Source organism: Lutjanus erythropterus, chromosome 13 (genome assembly GCF_056507025.1).
Source record: "Lutjanus erythropterus isolate fLutEry1 chromosome 13, fLutEry1.hap2, whole genome shotgun sequence".
In the NCBI taxonomy this organism is placed as follows: domain Eukaryota; kingdom Metazoa; phylum Chordata; class Actinopteri; order Lutjaniformes; family Lutjanidae; genus Lutjanus; species Lutjanus erythropterus.
In genome coordinates, this window is record NC_139329.1 from 34,106,697 (window position 1) to 34,126,258 (window position 19,562).

A 19,562-nucleotide genomic window follows, 5' to 3' on the forward strand; every position below is an offset into this window, starting at 1 on the left:
GGACTAAGATTTGACATAGAAACACATGATCAGTTCATTAATATGATTCATTAATAGAAGAAAAAGAAGATTAATTAGTTTTGAAAGCTTTTTTGATGTACATTTAGCTAATGATCCCTACACACTTCTTTTATTAACATTTGCAGGACTAATATTTGTAAGTATTTTTATATTGTAGTATTAAGTGGTGGAAAGAGAACTGAAAATCTGCACTTAAATACAAGTACTGTTACATTACTAGTACTCAATTACAAAGTAAAGTACTGCTGTTAGAAATACACTCTAAGTAAAAGTACAAAGTATTCATCTCAAAAAATACTCAGAGTATTAGTTACTTTTAACCACTGATGTCACTGTCACTTCTCCAGACTAGGGATGCAAATTTTGTGTATTTTCCTGAATCAATAGTTCAAAATGCTAACAAACCATTAATTATTAGTAATTTATAAACTACAAAACATGTTTATTTCCACATTTTCTCCTGTTTTTCACCATTTAAGTCTTAAGTCATAGTTTCCTTATTCAAATGGCTCCACCTGACAAAACAAAGTCAAATGCCAAAACTATTGATTAAATATCCATCAATTAATCATTTTTAATTGAATAAAGTCCTGACAGCAATTAATCAATCAATGATTAATCATAAATGTCCTTACTGCAAATTTGTGCTGTTTTGTTTTCTTTTTTCATTCGTATGTCATTGTTTTCATTTGTGATCAGATCACCTGATTGGCTACTTAAATGTAGATTAAAGGTTTGGATATTAATTCAAATGGCATTGATTTTAAAAGTAATTAAGTAGATTACAGTCTGTAATGAATTCTTAAGTATGAGTAAAAGTGCAGACTTGAAAATCTACTCATAAAAGTACAAATACCCCCACAAAAAACAAACTAGTTAATTACAGTAATTTGAGTATTTGTAATTAGTTGCTTCCACCTGTGGCAGCATTACTACTTTTACTTAACTAAGTAAAGGATCTGAATTTTTCCTCTGCGTCATAGCAAAAAGAGTAAAATACATAAGTGTGTGGCCAGATGGGGGTAGTATATCCTCCTCTGTACAACACACGCACGCACGCACACACACACACACACACACACACACACACACACACACACACACACACACACCATGTCAAGTTCAGCTGTATCATGCATTGATTGACACACACATTTGTCAGTATTTCTACTTAATCATCATCATTTTCAGTTTTGCAGTTTTGCTAAATGCTGCCTTGGTGACAAAAAATGTGTGCATTTGTTTTCACAACATGTATTTCACATCATATTATGTTCATGAAGTAAAAATCTACACATAGAGTATATGGAAGAGTACATACAGAGAGAGCCTGTATGTAATTCCTGAACCCTGCAGCAGACCAATGACAGAGGTTATACTAATGGAGATAAGAGCTCGTGGGTCAGAGGGTGAGGGTGGGGGTGGTGGGGGGGTGGGCTGCAGGATTTACTGCTGGGAGAGTTATTCTATAGTGACACTGCTGGACTGGCATCTGGAGCACTGTGGAAGAAACATACCACAGGCACAATTCAGGGGTATTATGAGATGGATATCCCCGCCCACGGCCCCCGCCCGCCAGGCAGGAATAATAACGGTCAAGTCACTCTGCTGATGAGGAGATCAGTGTCCTGGGATGAAGACTGGAATATACTGAATGAAGCGAGTCAGGACGGCAGCTGGATTTTCCAACTTTGACGAGGGGAGAGACACCTGAAGCTGCAGTTGAGTATAACATCTGAAAGGTGGTCGGTCCTCCACCTGTCCATCCTTTTTATGAAATATGGGGACACCATGTGAGGTGTAGGTCGTTGTCACTCTTCCCAAGATGTTTTTGTGCCTTTGTGACAATGGCTTTGATTGATCCTCTGGAGCAGATTTACATGGGGAGATATCTCCAGGACTGAACGCCAGAATGTGTTTTCATGAGTCAAGCAAATCATCATCTTCACTGGGACGTCTGGACTTCTTCTTGTGAATGTTTTGAAGTAGTTTCTGACAGACCTTCAGCACTCTGTTGGCACCATGCCTTACCATGATGAGGAGTACCCCGGTCAGCCTCTGTGGCAGTCTGTGCTGCTCTTCTGCTGTAAGGGCATGATTGAGGGCATCATGGTCATACTCTTCTTCTGGCTCCTGGTGCAGGTCCTTTTCACCAAACAACTAGAAGGTATGCAAGGAGTTCAAGACTAAAACAATACTCACATGCTCATATTTAGTTATTGGTCGTTGCAGTTCATCCTGGTCGTGCGGGGGTCTCCCCCTAATGTGATTCCAGTGTATATGATGAGGGACAAAATGTACAGTTCTTATGGATCTGTGCAAAAATGCATGAAGCCAAAGTTAATATGAGGCATAATCGGCCTGATTTAATCAAATCAGGTGGGTATCTTCAAAGTTACAGTGTTTTTTAGTACAGTATTCCTTCTTTCTGTTACTATCCCTCCTCCAGCTCAACAAAGAAACTGTCTAAAAAAGAAGCAATTTTGTAATAAAAAGCTGTAATTTTGGAAGATAATGTCTTGTAATGACAAATTCAGACTGCTGAAGTCTCACTATAATGCATTTTTGGAGTTTGAGTCTCTTCTATTGGAATCACACCAGGAAGAGACAGGATTTCAATATACATATCAAAGTAAAAATCAACTTTTTCGTCAATTCTGCCATATATACAGGACATGTAGAGGACTGAAATTAAATTTCTCTCAGACTGGTGTGAGACAGTAATAATAAGTAAAAAAGAAAAAAATACTGAAAAAAGTAAGAAAGAAAAAATAAAAATAAATATTAACAAGTTAAGCAAGGAGGTCAGGGGATGATAACAAGGCACAGATTAAAAAAAATACACAAAAACTGTAAATGTAATGAGGCACAGATAAAGAATGAGAACTGTAATGATAGTATAATCTGCAGTAAATAATTATAGTGCAAAAAGAATAAATAGTGTAGAGCATTATTGTATGTAGGCATGTGAATATTGTTTCAGATAGACTTGACAAAATGTGAACTAATACTTAAACACTTCTTTTATATAAAGCATGGGGTCTGTGCTATAATAGTCTGGTGTCATTTAATCCAGGGGTTGCATAAGGGTGAATGAAAATAGTTTCTAAGCTGCTGCCTTCTGATTAATCTTATTATTCTCTCTTCTGTCTACAGTTCACCTCCAGATTCTTTTGTTAGTTGGACTGATCGTCTTTTGTCTGTGTTTGTTCCTGGGATGTATTCTGTGCTGGAGGAACAGTCAGATTTGTCCAGGGAAAGACAAAGATCCAGTGACGTCAGCACCGGCCCCCGCTGAACCTGTGACCTTTGCCCAGGCTCCGCCTCCCTCGGCTGCGACGACGGCATCCAGGCAGCAGTACGAGGAGCTGGACGGAGATATGCTCGATGAGTACCCCTCCGCTTTCACCAGCCCTGCTCCTTCGGAGGGAGAATTCACCTCTCTGCCATTATCTAACCGAGCTACGGCTGCCTCTGAGCGGAGGGAGCAGCCAAAGTCTTATTTCTCCTTGCGGCGCCTCAGCACGCCACCACTAACGTCACCCCTTTATAAACCCATAGATCCCAGTCACGCTTCCCTGCCAACATTTCCCAAACTGGGACTGTTGGCCAAAACATGTAAGGCTCTGCAGAGGCGCGGCACGGTGACTGGAGGGACTATATCTTACAATGAACACAGCAGGCTCACCAGCCCCAGTGCTGCGTGTCCTTTAATGCCTGAAGAACCAATCCCGCTGGCTCCACTGAGCTATGGCTCCAGTGCCAGCTGCCAACAGCCAATATCACCAAAACCATGCCTCCATTTCACTATGGCCTTCTCCCCAGAGCAGCAGACCCTGGCAGTCACGGTCCTCGGCCTCACGGGGACGCCCCACAGACTGGAGGATGTGTCTGTGCTGGGCAGCCTGCCGCCTCTGTACCCCTGTCCCGTACAGGCCTCTGGCCAAAGCAGCCTGAGCCCTGAGACCCACAGGCTGGTGCTGCTTCTGAAGGTGAGCTCTGTGAAGGAGCTCCAAAGGTGTGTGCTGAGAATAACTGTATACACACGGGAACCTCCCAGCCTGAGAGGCACCGTACTGGGAGAACTGGAGGCTGAATGTGGAGGAAGAGACTGGAGAGCAGAGCATCCTTTTCACTTCACGAAAGAGCTCAGCCCAAACAAGTTGAAGCCAAAAAAGGTATTATCTGTGAGCAGGTGTTGACTTATTTTGAAGCCAGGTATAATCCGAAGTCCCAGGGCAATAATCTTCTTAAATTAAGATAGGAAATAGAAAAAGACTTTGAGTCTTTTTTCCCCATTTTGGTATTACAGATGCAAATCCTAACTAACTTTAGGAATCCTATCATCCTGTCTCATTTCAGGTTAGGAAATCTTAAATATTCAGTCAAACGTTGCTCATTAAATTTGCGTTGCATTTGAACTGACAAGTCAGAACTTCCGAGTTACCACCTGGAAACTGAAACACCACCTGAAGCTGGCTGTCTGACTCGGAATCTCAAAATCCAATATGGCTGCTCCGCGTAGCAACAGTAGAGAAAGCTGTTTCTTAACACTTGTGTCTCATTGAATCAGTCGTACATACTGTTGGTGGACATGTTGCTATGGTGTATGCACTTATCACAGAAGAATGTGTTGCACATTCTGACTTGTGCTGAAACATCATGGTGTGACATCATTCCAAACTTCGACCTCTGACCTCAGGGGCAAATGGAACGCACCATAACTTTTAAGTCCATTACCTTGGAACCACCACTACTTTTGTCATTTTGCTAAGCTAAACAACACCAACAGTATCTCTTGCGCAAAAGCAATAAACACAGCTCCCATTAGCTAGTTAATAATTTAGCAACTCCTACAGGTGGGCAAGTTAGGATGTTTGTGTAATACACTTTTTGTATCTTAAGTTTGGGAAGGAACATTGACATAGGAACTTTTTATTGATAATGGTAAGGTTGTAAGTAATAATATAGTAAATAAAGGGTCTGTAAGTTAGGTAGTTTCTGTAATACGGCCCCAGGATCTTTCTGAGCATTTTTAGGATGACAGACTGTGGTTTCCAAGGTCAAGAATGAACATTCAAGCACTGCCTTCAAACTATGTTATATTGACGTGCAGTGAACCTGGGAGTTTTGGGGCCCTTGTGGGTCTGGGGGCCCATCGCAGATTGTTGCCTGCAGTGCCTGGCTGGTAATGCAGCCTTGCATTGGGAATACCAGTTGAAATTATCTGCTGAAAAAAGCTAAAAGGGGAGCCAAAAATCTGCATATTGTGTTGTCTGATGTTTTGTGTTGCATATATAGATGTAATCTCTGTGGCTGGAACAATTCTATGTGATTTGTGTTTACTACAAATCAAAAGCCTCATGTTGTATTTCCTTCTGATTGAGGTTTCCCTCTCTGCTCGGTGAACTTTTGCCCTTTGACTGCAGATGTCACAGGATGCAGCGAAGTGTAAGGGGCTTAGCTGCCCTCCACAGATCTTCATTTTGCTTCAGTATCAGACTCTGGCTCACCGCATCAAAGCCACAGTCCTCAGAGCCGATAACCTGGACCACCTCATTCACACGTTGGCGGCGGCAGCAGCAGGTAAAACCAGCTTTTAATGTCACTTGAATTTGACAAAATGTGTATTTGACTTAGAGATCCCATAAGGACATCATGCATAGACACATTATGTAAGCATGCGTGGACAGAGGTAACTTGTGCCTGACAGGGGCAGAGGTAAAATAATTCCCTATGTTTGCTTTTAATGTTTAGGGGATTAATGAGGTCTTACAGGAGTCGAATGCAGCAGGAGATCATCCCTTTTTTTAATGACATTGTGCTTTAATCCTTCACTATTCACAATCCTCAGAAAAAAATGTTTCAATCTCCTCTGGATCTCTGATCTGACAGATGTAATCTTTGTTTGCATTAGCCTGTCAAGGCATTTTTTTTTATTGCACATGAGCACATCCTGTATTCAGGGCCATTAGACTTTATGATATCTGTTTCATGCACAGTATGTCACGTAAATCTGACCATGATAATCTGTTTTTGATGCCTGAAAATATTTGTTCATGAATGTTTAGACAGCAGAGAGTAGACAGGACTGCACTACTATGGATAAAGACGAGGGAACATATATTTATGTTATGAATTTTAGCTCCATGTTTTATTTGACCAAACGTTATACTGTAAATAGTGTTTGGTTTTATTGTGTTTTTAAGTCTTTTATCCAGTTTTTGTTCCTGGACAGTGCACATAAATGTTCTTCAGTGATTTTTCAAACTTGGCAACTTTTGATAAGAGTTTTAGATTTGACACTGGTGGATTAGAAAACGTGTTTCTCTGCAACTGTGGGGTTGGTGTGTGTGGTGGATCACGGAAAAAGTGCTATTGTAAGTTTTCCTACATGCTTAGAAGGGGAGGGTGAGACAAGGTGCAAGTGCAGTATGCAAGCTCAGCACTAAATGCCACAAAATTATACACTGGTTCTTTAATTTATTTTTGTAAATCCCTTTTCCCTCCGATTCCTCTTTTTATTGCCCATCAAATTATTAATTATTGTTAATATTACAGATTAATAAATTACTTTGTTTATTAATGTTGTTTTTTATGTTTCATATTTCCATGACACTTGGATAGGAAGGAAACTGCTAATAAAGTATGAAAAGAAAGATTTCATACATATTTTTGGCTTTGTATGCCATCTCAAGTCAGGACTACGTTTGAATTTGATGCCTGTCTTATGATTATACAGTGTAGTGTTGTCTTACTATTTAGAAATTTAGTTACTTGTAAACAGCAGGAAAGAAAGTCAAGTCTTCCCTTCCATTTAAATCTCAGTTTTCATGTTTGATGCTTATTCTATTGACTGTTTTTTACATTTTATAATATTTTTGCACGTGTGCGCAGAATACCAGGTGGTGATCAATCTGCATCATGAGGGAGCTGTGATCAGCAGCAGAGAAACTAAAGGAGGCTCCTGCACTGTGTGGAACACTTCTTTCCTGTTTGACCTGCCTCCAGGAGACATCGGTCAGCTGCCCCTCATGCTTGAGTTCATAATCATGCAGGTAAACTCACTATTTTTGCTTCTATCCACATAACAACACAGAAACAGATAATTCTGTTGGTTGAACAGATGCAGATACAAATAATGATGTCTCATGTGCACCTCGACTGTCATTCTGCACCCCTGCTTCTTTCCCATGTGACAGAGTCAGGTCCTTTCAGAAGGTAAAGTTCTCGGCCGAGTCCGAATCGGTGCAGAAGCCGCAGATGCGGGACGTGCTCACTGGAGGGACGTGTGCAGCCTGCAGGTGGAGCAGGCACGCTGGCACACTGTACAACCAGAGCCTCTGTAGAGCTCTGTGGACCTGACAGACTCCATGAACCCAAACAACATCCAAAATAAGCCTTTGTCATGAGAGTGCACACAGCTAATGTTTAACTTTGTACGTCAAACGATGTGTTCACTGACACTGCTGTTCTAACGGATGGATATATGGGCACTCAACAGTACAATCTTTACAATGGCCTTATTTCAGTATATCAACTTGTTAATAATCCCGTGAGAAAGTATTGTAAGAGCACAAAATGACACACCAGACCGGGTTAAAAATTGAACAAGTGTGGAGTTAATATATCACTGACACAGTACTGGGTTAACTTGACCCAGTACCAATGGGACGCAGTGTTAGTGTAATTTTTACAGAACAGTTGGATTAAACCCAGTACATTTTAGTGTGACCTTTTGGAACAGCACAGGTCTGTTGGCTTATAGCAGAACTATTTATTTGTGAAACATTACTTAGAACAGATACTGTACTGTACTGTTTGGAGAACCTGTCAGTGATCTCCTCCACCCATTCAGCCTCTTTCCCAGCAAACAGAGCTAAAACATGAAGGCAATTGAACTGAGCAATGTGGTTGTTATCTAGAAATATTGACTACTGTTATCTAGTATTCACTTCCTGTGACTAAAATACACGTTGTCATTCATTTGATGTATGTAACACACATGTACCTTCTATATATGCACATATACACCTGTAATTTATCAGTTCTTTTGAAATAAGTTTGATCTTGTTGGCTGTGGGATCTTCTGAATGTAAATATGATGTGAGGAACATGTCATGTCATATAAATAAAACACACTTTTGCCTGCAGGTAGCTCGGTGACTTTTATTAACACTATTGTCTGAGGTATAAATATTCATATTTCAATTGTTTCAATTGTTTTTCTGTTGGATTTACATACAAAAATATCACAAGGCCTTTTGTTTCCTGCAAGTATCACCTTTGCAGAATCTTGTTTTTAAAATTTTGACGTGAGTATGTCTTCACATCTCATGCAAGTAAAAAACATACAGCATGAGCTACAAGGCACAATGCTGGTGGGTGCAGCACCCTGTAATGACTGGTCTATGTATAGATCTGTACTGTAAAAAAAGAAAAGTTGAGAAAGCTTATTAAAGTTAAGCAACCAGCTGAAAAACCTTTTTGAGTTTACTCATACCAGGGCCTATTTGGCGTGTCGACTTAGGTTAAGAAGTTCACTCAAAGTCCTATCTTAAGTTTGCCAAACTTAACATTACTATTCAGATCTGCTCAAGTTGAGAAAAGTTAAATTATTACATTTAATGAACTGGAAACTGTGTGTTATAATTTGACTTATACTGTATACTACAATATAAGTCAATGTATGTCTCACAGCAGTGTCCAGGGCTTTTTAAGATTTTTTTAATGCAGTCCAGTTGATGTATGTCTTCAAATTATAAGAACACATAATTTCCAGTTAATCAAATGTAATAATATGAATTTTCTTAACCTATGCATATGAGTAAATCTGAATAGTAATGTTCGATAGTGCTTTGAGTGAACTACTCAACCTAAGTTCACACAGCAAGTTACCCCTTAGCTGAGTAAACTCAAAAAGGCTTTGCAGCTGGCTGCTTTACTTTTTAAATTAAGTTAACTTTTTTTTTGCAGTGTGTATATAGAAAGTTTTTCCCAGCACAGGAGTTTTAACCAAACACCTAACTGTCCTCTTCATCTTCATCAGGGCTGCAGATATGTACAAGCTCAGCCAGGAATATTCCATCAGGGCAGAGGGAGGGTGGCCTCTTCTGCTGCAGGTCAATCTCATCTGAACAGCGAGACAGCTTTGGCACTTCAATATCAGAGGACTTGTCTGTCATTTTTTTTGCAGTAATAGGACGGTCCTGGTTCGGCTGCCTGAACCTTAGCGTGGCTGAATAAAGAAAAAAGATGGACACAAAGATTAACAATTCAAAATGTTACAAATTAATTGCGTTCTCTCACACATGCAGATGATAAAAGCCGAGGGAAAGGAGAAGGGAAAATGTACTGAGATCAGGGACTTATCCACCAACAGCAATGACAAAAGTAGCTTGTTATCTTATTAAATTTTGTGCTCCATGTTATTTAGTCCAGATATGCATTTGTGGATAGGTCCCTGTCTGAGACAAAAGATATCCCAAGGATGCAAACTACAGTATAAACAGCACAGAACACAGCACACTCTACACTAATGATCACTACACTAATTCATACACAACTTCACCTTGCAGCAGATTCTCATTTTTTGCCTTCAAATCGCTGATTTCTGCACTCACAGTTGATTTCTGGCAGAGGAGAAAATGGTTTAAAATCTTATCTTTGGGAGCTACAGGCCTTCTTTTTCTACATGATTTTAAATTAAATTTTAAAGAACATTTTTTTGCCCATTTTAAAGGGGTAGGTCAGATTTAACCAACCATTTTAACAACCATTCACTCTCACATTCACACCTTATGGACAATTTACAGTAAACAATTAACCTATTATGTTGCATGTCTTTGGAGTCTGGGAGGAAGCCGGAGTACCCAGAGAGAACCCACGTGGACACGAGGAGAACATGCAAACATGCATGCAAATTCTGCACAGAAAGGCCCTGAACCAGCTACAAACTCCCCAGCCCCCCAGCCGGCTGTCAGTTCAAGTTCATGCGATTCAAAATTAGAGGCTGTATTTATCAGTGATCGACACCACCAAGTCTGTTTTAATGACACCGTTTATCATATAGTCTGGATGGATGTCACTTCTAGGTTGTGATACAGTCACAGACCTTCATTATAAGACAGTGATGTGCTGTATCTCTTTCCTATCCTCTTATGGTCGAGTCAGATGTGTCCAGCCGAACGGTTCACTCCTCAGCTTCAAATCCGATTATTTACCGAGTAGAAAGAGTCATATGTGAGATTATAGCTGAAATACGTTGAGTGGTTATGCAGCCAGGCCGACACCCCTCCCTGTGTGCTGTATGCTCTTTGATTAAAGCAGAAGCCGGGATTAGTGCCGTCTGCACATATGTGTGTGTATATGTAATGAATGAAGATGCGGGTAGCTCTGTTAATTTTATGATATAATCTGTGCGCCACTATTTATGCCATTAATGATATTAATTTGCATCTGTTGCAGATGTTGATACATCTTTTATGGAACATCCTAGCATGCAAACAGGGAAATATACAGTAGCTGGTCTTTTCAGTGGAGTAATATGTGTACTTTAAGCCTTTACAACCTGTTGGTTTTGGTCGTGGATATTTTCCACCTCTGCTGGTTTTCCCTCCTCCTCTCCCGGCCCGTCACTGCCCTCCTCGTCCTCTTCAAACACAGGCATCAAACCCGAGATCTGCGGCCAGCTCCTCCTGTCCACTGCACTCTGAAGGAAAATTTAAAAAAAACATGACATGTTCTTTCTGCGTACATGCTTGCTCGAGGAATTAATTTAATCACCATTAGCGCTTGCTGGTCATATTTTTTTCAGTTTTATTTGCTGAGGTTTCTTACCCTCATAACTTTAGCTGCGGGAGTCCAGTCTTGATGTGAGGACACTCCAGTGAGAGCTGCTGCTGATGATTTGTTCTCAGCGTTTCTCCCCTCCTTTCCCTCTCGCTCCTTAAACAGACTCTTTAACTACAATTATGAGAAGAATACAGTATATTCCTTTAATCTTTAATCAGGCTTGCCAATAAATCTGCCTAAATCTTACACACTGGATCTCAATTTATCAAATAAATGTTTAAAAGTACAACATCTGCCTTTGAAGTTTGATGTAGAGAAGTAAAATAAGTTTTTCAGAATTGTACTCAAGTACAGTAATTGAGTAAATGTAGTTCTGCTGCTTATTAAACGTATAGCTCAGGCTGATGGGAATTATTATATATCATTATTTGCAGGTATCTGAGGATGACCTAACTCATTATAATTCATCCAGTGAGGAAAATGAATGTCTTTCAAATCTGATGGTCAAACCAGCCAGTAGTTGTTGTGTACCTGCTCGGTGACCATCCTCCTCTGCAGCTCTGTGTCGGGATTAACCGGACAGACAGTTTTATCCTTCCCAACTTCAACAGATGGTTTTTCATCTTTAACCTGTAGACAAGGTGTCTGTCATTTATTACGCTCATCACCACCGCGGGAGGCCATCTTTAAACACTGTTGTTTTTATGAACTTTACCGGGTAAAGCTGCCTCAACGTTTGAAGCTTCTGGACTGCCAGTGTTTTCTCCTGCTGCAGCTGCTCCACCCTCCTCCTGCTCTCTGGAAACAGATGGTGGGGCAAAAGGTTTGGAGCTGAGCCACTGATAAAAATCAACAAACTATCCTCAGTAGAGTTTCCAGAAGAAGACTCATCGTACCTTCTAGCTGGGCCCTCAGTGAGTCTGTGGTTGACGCTCCATCGTCTTGACCCTCTTTAGAGCCCTTTTTCATGAGAAACAGAAATGATAAAGAAAGGAGAGATGTGTCGGTTAATTCTTCATTCAATACACCTGCTGGTAAACACAGATGTAGGCTGTAGCGACTGCACCTTGAGCTCCAGAGCAGAAATCTTGAATTGAAGTTCATTTACTTCCACCTCTCTCAGCCTTTCTAGACTCCTCAAAGCTTCTTCCCTATCACAGTAAGGATGAAAGCCTGTGACATACTCTCTTCCCAGTCATAAAGGGATAGTTTGGATTATCTGACATGGGGTTTTATGAGGAACGTATTGATAGTCAGTGCATTAGCTACAGTAGATGGTGGTCAGCATGACTCCAGTTTGGAGAGACAAAGAGTAAATCCAGTATGGAAACTTTTTCAACAAGAAACTGTCATTGTATAAGTCCAACATTGCTCTCTTCAAAACAACCAAACTCCATAGGCAAAATCAGTAATTTTACCTCACAGAACACAGGGGCTGCTAGACCACCGCTGCCTTGGTCTGTTAGTTTGTTTTGGGTTATTGTTTGACATTCAGTGAATCCAAACTCTCTTTTTAAAACAACAAATCCGCACGATCAACAGATCGAGGCAGTGGTAGTTCAGCAACTCCCGTGTCCTGCAAGGTAAAAGTACTGATTTTTCCTTTGGAGTTTGGTTGTTTTGAAAAGAGCGCTATTTGGCTTATACGACAGCAGTTTCATGTTGGAAAATAATTGTCTCATGGCAAAATAAAGCAGTGAAAATATTCTAAATATAGTGCACACTTAAACTGATATTATTATTATTATTATTATTTTAATTTGGCTTAAACTGCAGTGCAATTCATTGCTTAGTTTCTGTGCTGGTGCTCCTCCCTACTTCTCCAGTCGACCAGTATTTATAGGCAATACAGTATAGATAAGTACATCATACAACCCCACATCAAATAATCTGAGCTATCCCTTTAAAAGCAATTAGTCATTCATCAGTCTTTCAAAGAAAAGCTTACTTTTCCCTCAGTTCCGCTTCTTTTTCAGCCAGTTTTAGCTTCAGCATTTGAACCTCGCTGCTTTGCACACACACCTATTAGTCATAAAAGTCAAGTGTCAATAATCTATAACAAAATAATGGTCCTAAATGCATGTTTACATAAGAATACATCATTGTACAACATATATTATTGCATTTTCTGTGTTATTGAAAATTCCTTTCAGTGAGGGAGGAACATCTTGTTACCTGAGGGGTTTTGTTTTGGCTGCTGTGGGAGTCTGATGTCGGCTCCCATAACAAAGAGGATTGTGATGATAAGCTGATAAACAGACAGAGAGTACATGATAAAGAGAAAGTTCTCAGAATTTCATTTCGATTTGTGGATGGAGCGTTTTGAAAATGAAAATCTTGTCAAAATCCACTCACTCTGTCAATGTCTGTTTGTCCTGAGTCTGAACTGAGGATTCACCACCTGCAAATACAAAGTCAAGCGCCCCCTTGTGTTTACAAAAATAAAATAACATTTATTCTCTGGGGCTGGACTGCTGCTATACTTGAAGCAGTAATCTTGTTGAGAATCATTCAGGAATTTAGTAGAATCATCTAATATTTTCTCATTAACTTAATGTAAATATAAGTTTTATTTATTTAAGTTCACTAAACTTAGACTTTCTACTGAGACTTACCAGCATGCATTGTTTGAGAAAACTCTCCTGAAACCTGTTTTATATTTATTTTTTGAAGAAAACATGTATGATAGAAACTTGCTGCATGTCTCCTGTACAGTTCAGGATACATTATGCTTGATTGTTTTCTCAATAATAAAATTAAATTAAATGTTCGTCACTGTGGTTCAGGAGTTTTGGGTTCAACTTAATATCTTAAGCTTACTGAACATGTTTTCTCAAGTGCAACTGAATTAATATCAAGTTTATTTGACTAGAAACATTTACTTGTTTTGAATCATTTAAAAAATTACATAAACTTGTCTTTTCTAATTCAGTCAACTTTTTTTTTTTTTTAACAAATATATACTTTTTTTTAACAGTGCCGGTGGTTTAGATTTATATTAACCTGTACCCAGTGGTGGAAGAAGTACTTTTACTTGAGTAAAGTAGCAAATCCACAGTGTAATAATACTCTATTCATCCATTCAAAATCTCAGATAAGTAAAAATACAGTAAGTATTGGCATCAAAACTAGTAAAAGCATTAGTGCAACATGGCCCATTTCAGAATAATGATACTGGATTATAATTACTGATGCAATAAAATGTGTTATGCAAAAATGTACCTGGTGTGGGTCAGTGTAGCACCAAGTCAGTACTGGGTTAACTTGACCGAGTGTTGGTGTTATTTTTATTTTAGATCAAAACAACCTTTCTGTTAATTGAGTTTCTAACTTTTGATAATGTGTAAAATTCACCCACTATGGTGGCTGGTGCAATATTGACCCCAAACTGGGTACATTTTAACCCAGTGTTTTTAGCATGTAGCTAATCCATTTTAATACTGAGTAATTTATTAAATTTGTTGATTTATATTTTGTATTAATAATCTGTATTCTGCATTATAAATATATATAAAGTATATAAAGAACAATATTGGCTTCCAAAATGTAGAGAAGCTGTAAGAAGCACAAAATGGACATACTCATATGCCTTATGTGCCTTAAAATTGTACAGTATTATACAGTATTATATGTGCATTTTATAGTTTATATATAGTTTAGTCACTTTGCAACACTGCCTTTACCTTTATGTTTAAATCTGTGAAGCAGCGTCTGACTTCGGCTCCTCTCCAGATCCAGCTCTTGTTTGCATGCGTCAAGCTCAACCTTCAGCAGTGAGTCAGACTCCTTCTGTTAAAAAGCAGATAGTTAAATAATCACTTGTCTGTCCCTCTTTCTTTTGTTTCAGTTATCTTACTTTCTATACACACAGCTTCAGATTAGATATTTGAAAGTTGTGGAATAAAGGGTTTTTTAAGGGAGTGGTAAAGTGGATAGTTGTACTTCATTTCTCTTGTTGTTCTTTTTGAGTTCATCGAGCTCCTCCTGTGTGGCCTGCAGGGTCAAAGCCGCCTTTTGCCATTTCTCTGTCCAGTGTCTGGCCATGGCTTTTAGCTCCTCTGTGCTCTGGACTCTCGCTGCATCTTGTTTCCGATTCTCTTCCTCCTGCAGGTGAAGCTTCTCGTCCTTCTCAAGGACCTCAGCCTCCAAACACAGGCACTGATCTTGCAGTTTCATTTTTTCTAATTCCAAAAATTCCACAGTTTCCCTGGAAAAAAAAACAGTAGTTTGATGGTTTCAGTAAAGTCAGTGGGATTAAAGTACTTTGATAGCAAAAAGTTGCAGAATAGTGTTTGATCATGATCTCACCTGAGCTGGCAGCATTTTTCTCTCATCTCCGTCAGCTCCTCGTGTCGAGCTTCATTCGTTTTACTCAGCAGTTCCTCTTTTTCTCTGGTCAGCTGAGAGCATTCTGCCTCCAGATGTGTGATCTGTTTGGAGCTGACGGTCCTCTCTGCTGTTATCTCCTGTACCTGAGACTGCAATGTGTTCAGTTTCTGCTTCATCATTTCAAGCTCACGGGCCAGCTTCTCATTCTCCTGTATAGTGTAAAGACACAACAAGGGTCATTTAATAAAGAATTCGGGAAAAACAAAACTTAACAAAAAGATAAAGTTTCCAACCTGTCTGAGAGCCTTTGCTTGTTCTTTCATCAGAGCAGTTTCCTGATCCTGTTTGTTTTTGTGTGATTCTTCTGCGCCTTGTTGCTCCCTCTTCGGCTGCTTCTGGTGCAGACCTGCGTTCTCCTATACGAGACACAAACACCTCATCATATTTCAGAAACATAAGATTTTGATCTCAGATGCTTCAGATATTGCAGTTAAATATCATATATGACACCTGGATCAGGTGATTTTTGTCAAGCCCTGGCAGTTTGGCCTTCAGTTCTTTTATTTCATCCTCCAGTTTTAGCACTTGGGTCGACAAGATGGCTTTTTCCTGTAAGAATAAAAAACAATTTTCTGCTATTATAGAATTTAGGATGAGGTCATTTTAACGGTCCAGTGTGTAAGATTTATGGGAATTTATCGGTAGAATATGGCAGAAATGGAGCATAATATTCATCAGCGTGTTTTCATTAGTGTTAAATCACCTGAAAATAAGAATCTAGAGCTGCACTGATTAATTGATTAAAAGAAAATTCAGTATAATGATGATTTTTCAAGCAAAAATGACAAACGTGCTGGTTACAACTTCTTAAATGTGCTTTACTTTGCCAAATTTCATCATAAATGAAGGGTCTTTGGGTTTTAGACTGTTGGTTGGACAAAAAGCGATTTGAAGACGTCACTTTGGGCTCCATGAAACTGATTAATCGAGCAGACAATCAGAAGATTAATCGATAATAAAAAATAATCGTTACAGCCCTAGAAGTCACTGTGCTTTCTTTATCCAAGAATATCTACAGAGAGCGTGGGTCCTCTTGTACGGAGGCCGCCATAGTGCATGTTTCCGTGTGCACTGGCTGTAGATGTGTGAGTGAGACGAGGTGTTAACAATCTGCAACCTCATGGCTAGATGCCCACAAATCCTACACACTGGTCCTTTAAATCAGACACTGACCAGGTATGCTTGGCTGATCTTGTTGTTGGCTTCGCTCAGCTGTTCCTGCACTTCAGAGTGATTCTGTCTTGCATGGCTAAACCTCTGGTTCACCTCCTCTATTTGATTCAACAGCGCCCTCTGTGTCTAAGTACATAAAGACAAAATACACATGGCAACTTTGTAATTTTATGCAAAAGGGATCAACAGCAAATTTTGATGTGTCTTTTATATATATATATTTTAAACTGACCTCTGTAGAAGTCTGGAGTTTCTGCAGAGCCTTGGTTCGTTCTTCTTCTTGTGTTTTTGCTCTCGCCTCAGTCTCTCTCAGAGCCTCTTTCAGCTTGCACAGCTCTGTGTCAACCCTCTGCTTTTCCTGAATTAAAGCCAGATGAAAAAGGAAAGTTTGGCAAACAGAAATACAGAATAATATCAAACAAAATCTATTCTTAGAATCCATAAAGATTTTTTACACCTGTTTGTTAAAGTCTTCTTGACTCAGTGGTAATGTTCTGCCAAGCGAGCCAGGGGTTCTCTCAGTTTTTTGATCATTGCTTCCTCTGTCCAAAGCAGACCTCATTTGCTGCACGTCCTTCTCCAGCTGTAGGACCCTTGTGAGTGAATTGCACATGAGGAATTTCAATCTTTTCTTAAGTCACTGAAACTTTCTTTTCCATCTCCTTGTGCTGCACTTACTTGTCATGAAGCTCTGCACGTTGCCGGCTCTTTTCACATTGAGATAATTCAGCTGCCTCCTTCTCCTGCTCAAGAGCGCTCACCGCTTCTGACAGCTGCTGTGAAACACATCGAGATGACAGGATACTGTGTGCAACTGAAACACACACTACATACGTATCTGAACCACACCCGTCACCCAAAACATCGAGTGATAAGAGGGGATAAAAATGCAAAAAAGGTAGATAGGCTAATCGAATTTGTTTCCATGTACCTTGTGTTTCATGTCGAGCAGTTGTGTGGTAGTTTTGTTGTAGCTCAGCTGTGAATTCCTGGTCGTCAGTTGGTCCAGCTGAGCGTCCAGATGCTCATGAGCGTCCTGCAGCCATTGTCCCATGTCAGCTTGTCTAAAGCTACCTGCGCCTCGGGCAGCCATCAATTCGGCCCCTGGAGATGGAGGAAAGGATCGTGCGGGACCCTCAGGAGCCAGATGGGACAATGACTGCCACTTCCTTAGACCCGGATCATTCTGTCTGAAGCCACCGACGCTCCCAGATGTGCTGGAATACAGACAGTATGTCAGTCACAGCCACAACCACGCTGAAGTGAAAATTAACATTACCTGACAAAAACTTCTTTGTCCCAAGTGCTATCAGGGTAATAGATGGAATTAGGATTAGTATAGACTTGTGTACTATGAGTTGTATTTTTGTATTTATGGATGCTAAGACGATGTACTGTCATATGTAGAGCTGCAACAATTAATTGATTGATACATTATACAAATCATCTATTAAATGAATCATCAACTATGTCGACTAATCATGTGAATCATTCTTTTATATAAAATGTCCAAATTCTGTGATTTCAGCTTCTAAAATGTGAATATTTTCTGGTTTCTTTACTCCTCTATGACAGTAAACCTGGATATCTTTGGGTTGTGGACAAAACAAGACATCTGAGGACATCATCTTGGACAACATTTTTAGTTGTTAGTTGTTAGTTACAGCCCTAGTCGTATGTATCGTAGGCAAATGTTCACATTTGGACAATGAAGTCTTCTTGTTTGTATCTGTATTTGTATTTGTATCTGTATCTGTAAAAAACTGTATAAATGTTCTCTCACCTTGTACTAACTTTGGAGAGAAACCCTGTTCCAGAGACAGCTGCCATACCACACCATGCTGAGGTCTAAGAAAGAAAAACACACATTTTTAAAACAGCTACACTTTGATCGACCAGTTCTACCATAAAAAAAATAAATAAAGTAAATCTGAGTCTTACCTGGGCTGTAAAGCGAGATTTGGTGTCCCACATGTCGAGGTCCGTGAGAGAAAATGGACTTGAACTCCTGCATGAGGGTCTAAACATGTTGGAGTGTCTTCCCAGATCCAAACTATGACTGTCCTTTGTAAGGGAGAGGCTGCAGGCTTCATCACCCCACATGTCCAGTGACAGGGATAGATTTTCACACAAAGGTGGCGGCTCGAGGTGTGTGACTATTCCTGGATCATGTGTCTTGATTTTTCCACTGCTTGTTTTGATGATCAACAACTAGTTTTAACACTGCATGACTATTACAGCATGTTTGTGGTCCACAGAATTATTTAATCCCATTATGAATTTGTTGATGACACAACTTTTTCCCATATCTAAACACGTCTATGTATGATCAAATGTAGAAAAGAAACACAACATAGTCTGCACAAAATGGCACTTCCTCATACGGTACCTTGCTGCAGAGACCCTCTCCTGTCCACTGACAATGCACATTAATCTGCTTATAGCCCCCCAACACAGCTTTGATTGCAATCTGTTCTCTTCTGTAGACGTTGAACTGGGTATCCATGGTGACCTGTGTACACAGGACGCAGTGGGGTGGGTGTGTCATGTGCTAACACTTCTGGGATAGTCTCCACATGATCTCACTCAGTCTGCTAACTGGCTGTTTGTTGACACGAGTTGTTGAGAATGTACCAACAGTGATCTTCATAGCATAGCTTACTTCTGATTAATTATTTATGACAGGGAATGTTGCAGCTTTGATTTCGATCATCTTCAAGCACACAAAGAGAAAAAAAAGGCTTTTGATCTTCTTAGGTGTTTTGATTTTAGCTCCAGGGATGAGCAACCATGTGAGGACTTGTCAGAGAGTATCATGGCTATTAATACTCAACAGCTCAGTGTGAAATTTTGCATGGCACTGACTAAACCCAATGTTATTTCTTTGAATATTCCAGTCAGACATTATTCAGCTCTATCTTTCAAAAATATTGTACATCCGGAATTAATGCACAAATTGTCATAAGCCAACAATTGTTGCTGAAAGATTAATTTTGAGGGAATTTAAATCACAAACCTTGCCTTTTTTGTTTTTTTACCTGTCCTTTATTTTCTGCACATCTGAGCTCACCTTTTGTCTGTTTTTGTTGATTCTTCTCGTTGCTTATAAAAGCCTCAGAATAAAATGTGTATTATTAAAAAATGCCATAAGCCATGTATCCTTTTTTTTGTTTTGCTCTTCTATG

At 39.6% G+C, this 19,562-nt stretch overlaps 2 protein-coding genes across 3 annotated transcripts; one reads left to right on the forward strand and one right to left on the reverse strand.

The window, feature by feature from the left end:
- Nucleotides 1–1,475: 1,475 nt before the first annotated feature.
- On the forward strand, nucleotides 1,476–7,692 carry LOC146316960 (uncharacterized). The gene is made up of 5 exons (XM_084734057.1): nucleotides 1,476–2,188; nucleotides 3,178–4,199; nucleotides 5,451–5,607; nucleotides 6,919–7,079; nucleotides 7,224–7,692. Exons 1-5 carry the CDS (start codon nucleotides 2,044–2,046, stop codon nucleotides 7,368–7,370), a joined length of 1,632 nt encoding a protein of 543 aa, XP_084590183.1. The 5' UTR covers nucleotides 1,476–2,043; the 3' UTR covers nucleotides 7,371–7,692.
- Nucleotides 7,693–8,300: 608 nt separating this feature from the next.
- LOC146316961 (uncharacterized) lies at nucleotides 8,301–19,290 on the reverse strand. Of its 2 annotated transcripts, none has more exons than XM_084735039.1 (23): nucleotides 18,319–19,290; nucleotides 18,161–18,225; nucleotides 17,309–17,594; nucleotides 17,056–17,150; nucleotides 16,835–16,970; nucleotides 16,610–16,735; nucleotides 16,378–16,503; nucleotides 15,655–15,753; nucleotides 15,438–15,560; nucleotides 15,124–15,353; nucleotides 14,758–15,022; nucleotides 14,499–14,604; nucleotides 13,171–13,216; nucleotides 12,991–13,063; nucleotides 12,764–12,837; nucleotides 11,882–11,966; nucleotides 11,712–11,775; nucleotides 11,531–11,613; nucleotides 11,347–11,445; nucleotides 10,861–10,986; nucleotides 10,592–10,732; nucleotides 9,593–9,653; nucleotides 8,301–9,259 (listed from the first exon to the last, which is right to left on the reverse strand). In XM_084735039.1, exons 1-23 carry the CDS (start codon nucleotides 18,478–18,480, stop codon nucleotides 9,045–9,047), a joined length of 2,886 nt encoding a protein of 961 aa, XP_084591165.1. In that variant the 5' UTR covers nucleotides 18,481–19,290; the 3' UTR covers nucleotides 8,301–9,044. The 2 variants fall into 2 exon arrangements, with proteins under 2 accessions (XP_084591165.1, XP_084591164.1); XM_084735038.1 differs by having other exon boundaries at nucleotides 17,056–17,153.
- Between the last annotated feature and the right edge of the window lie 272 nt (nucleotides 19,291–19,562).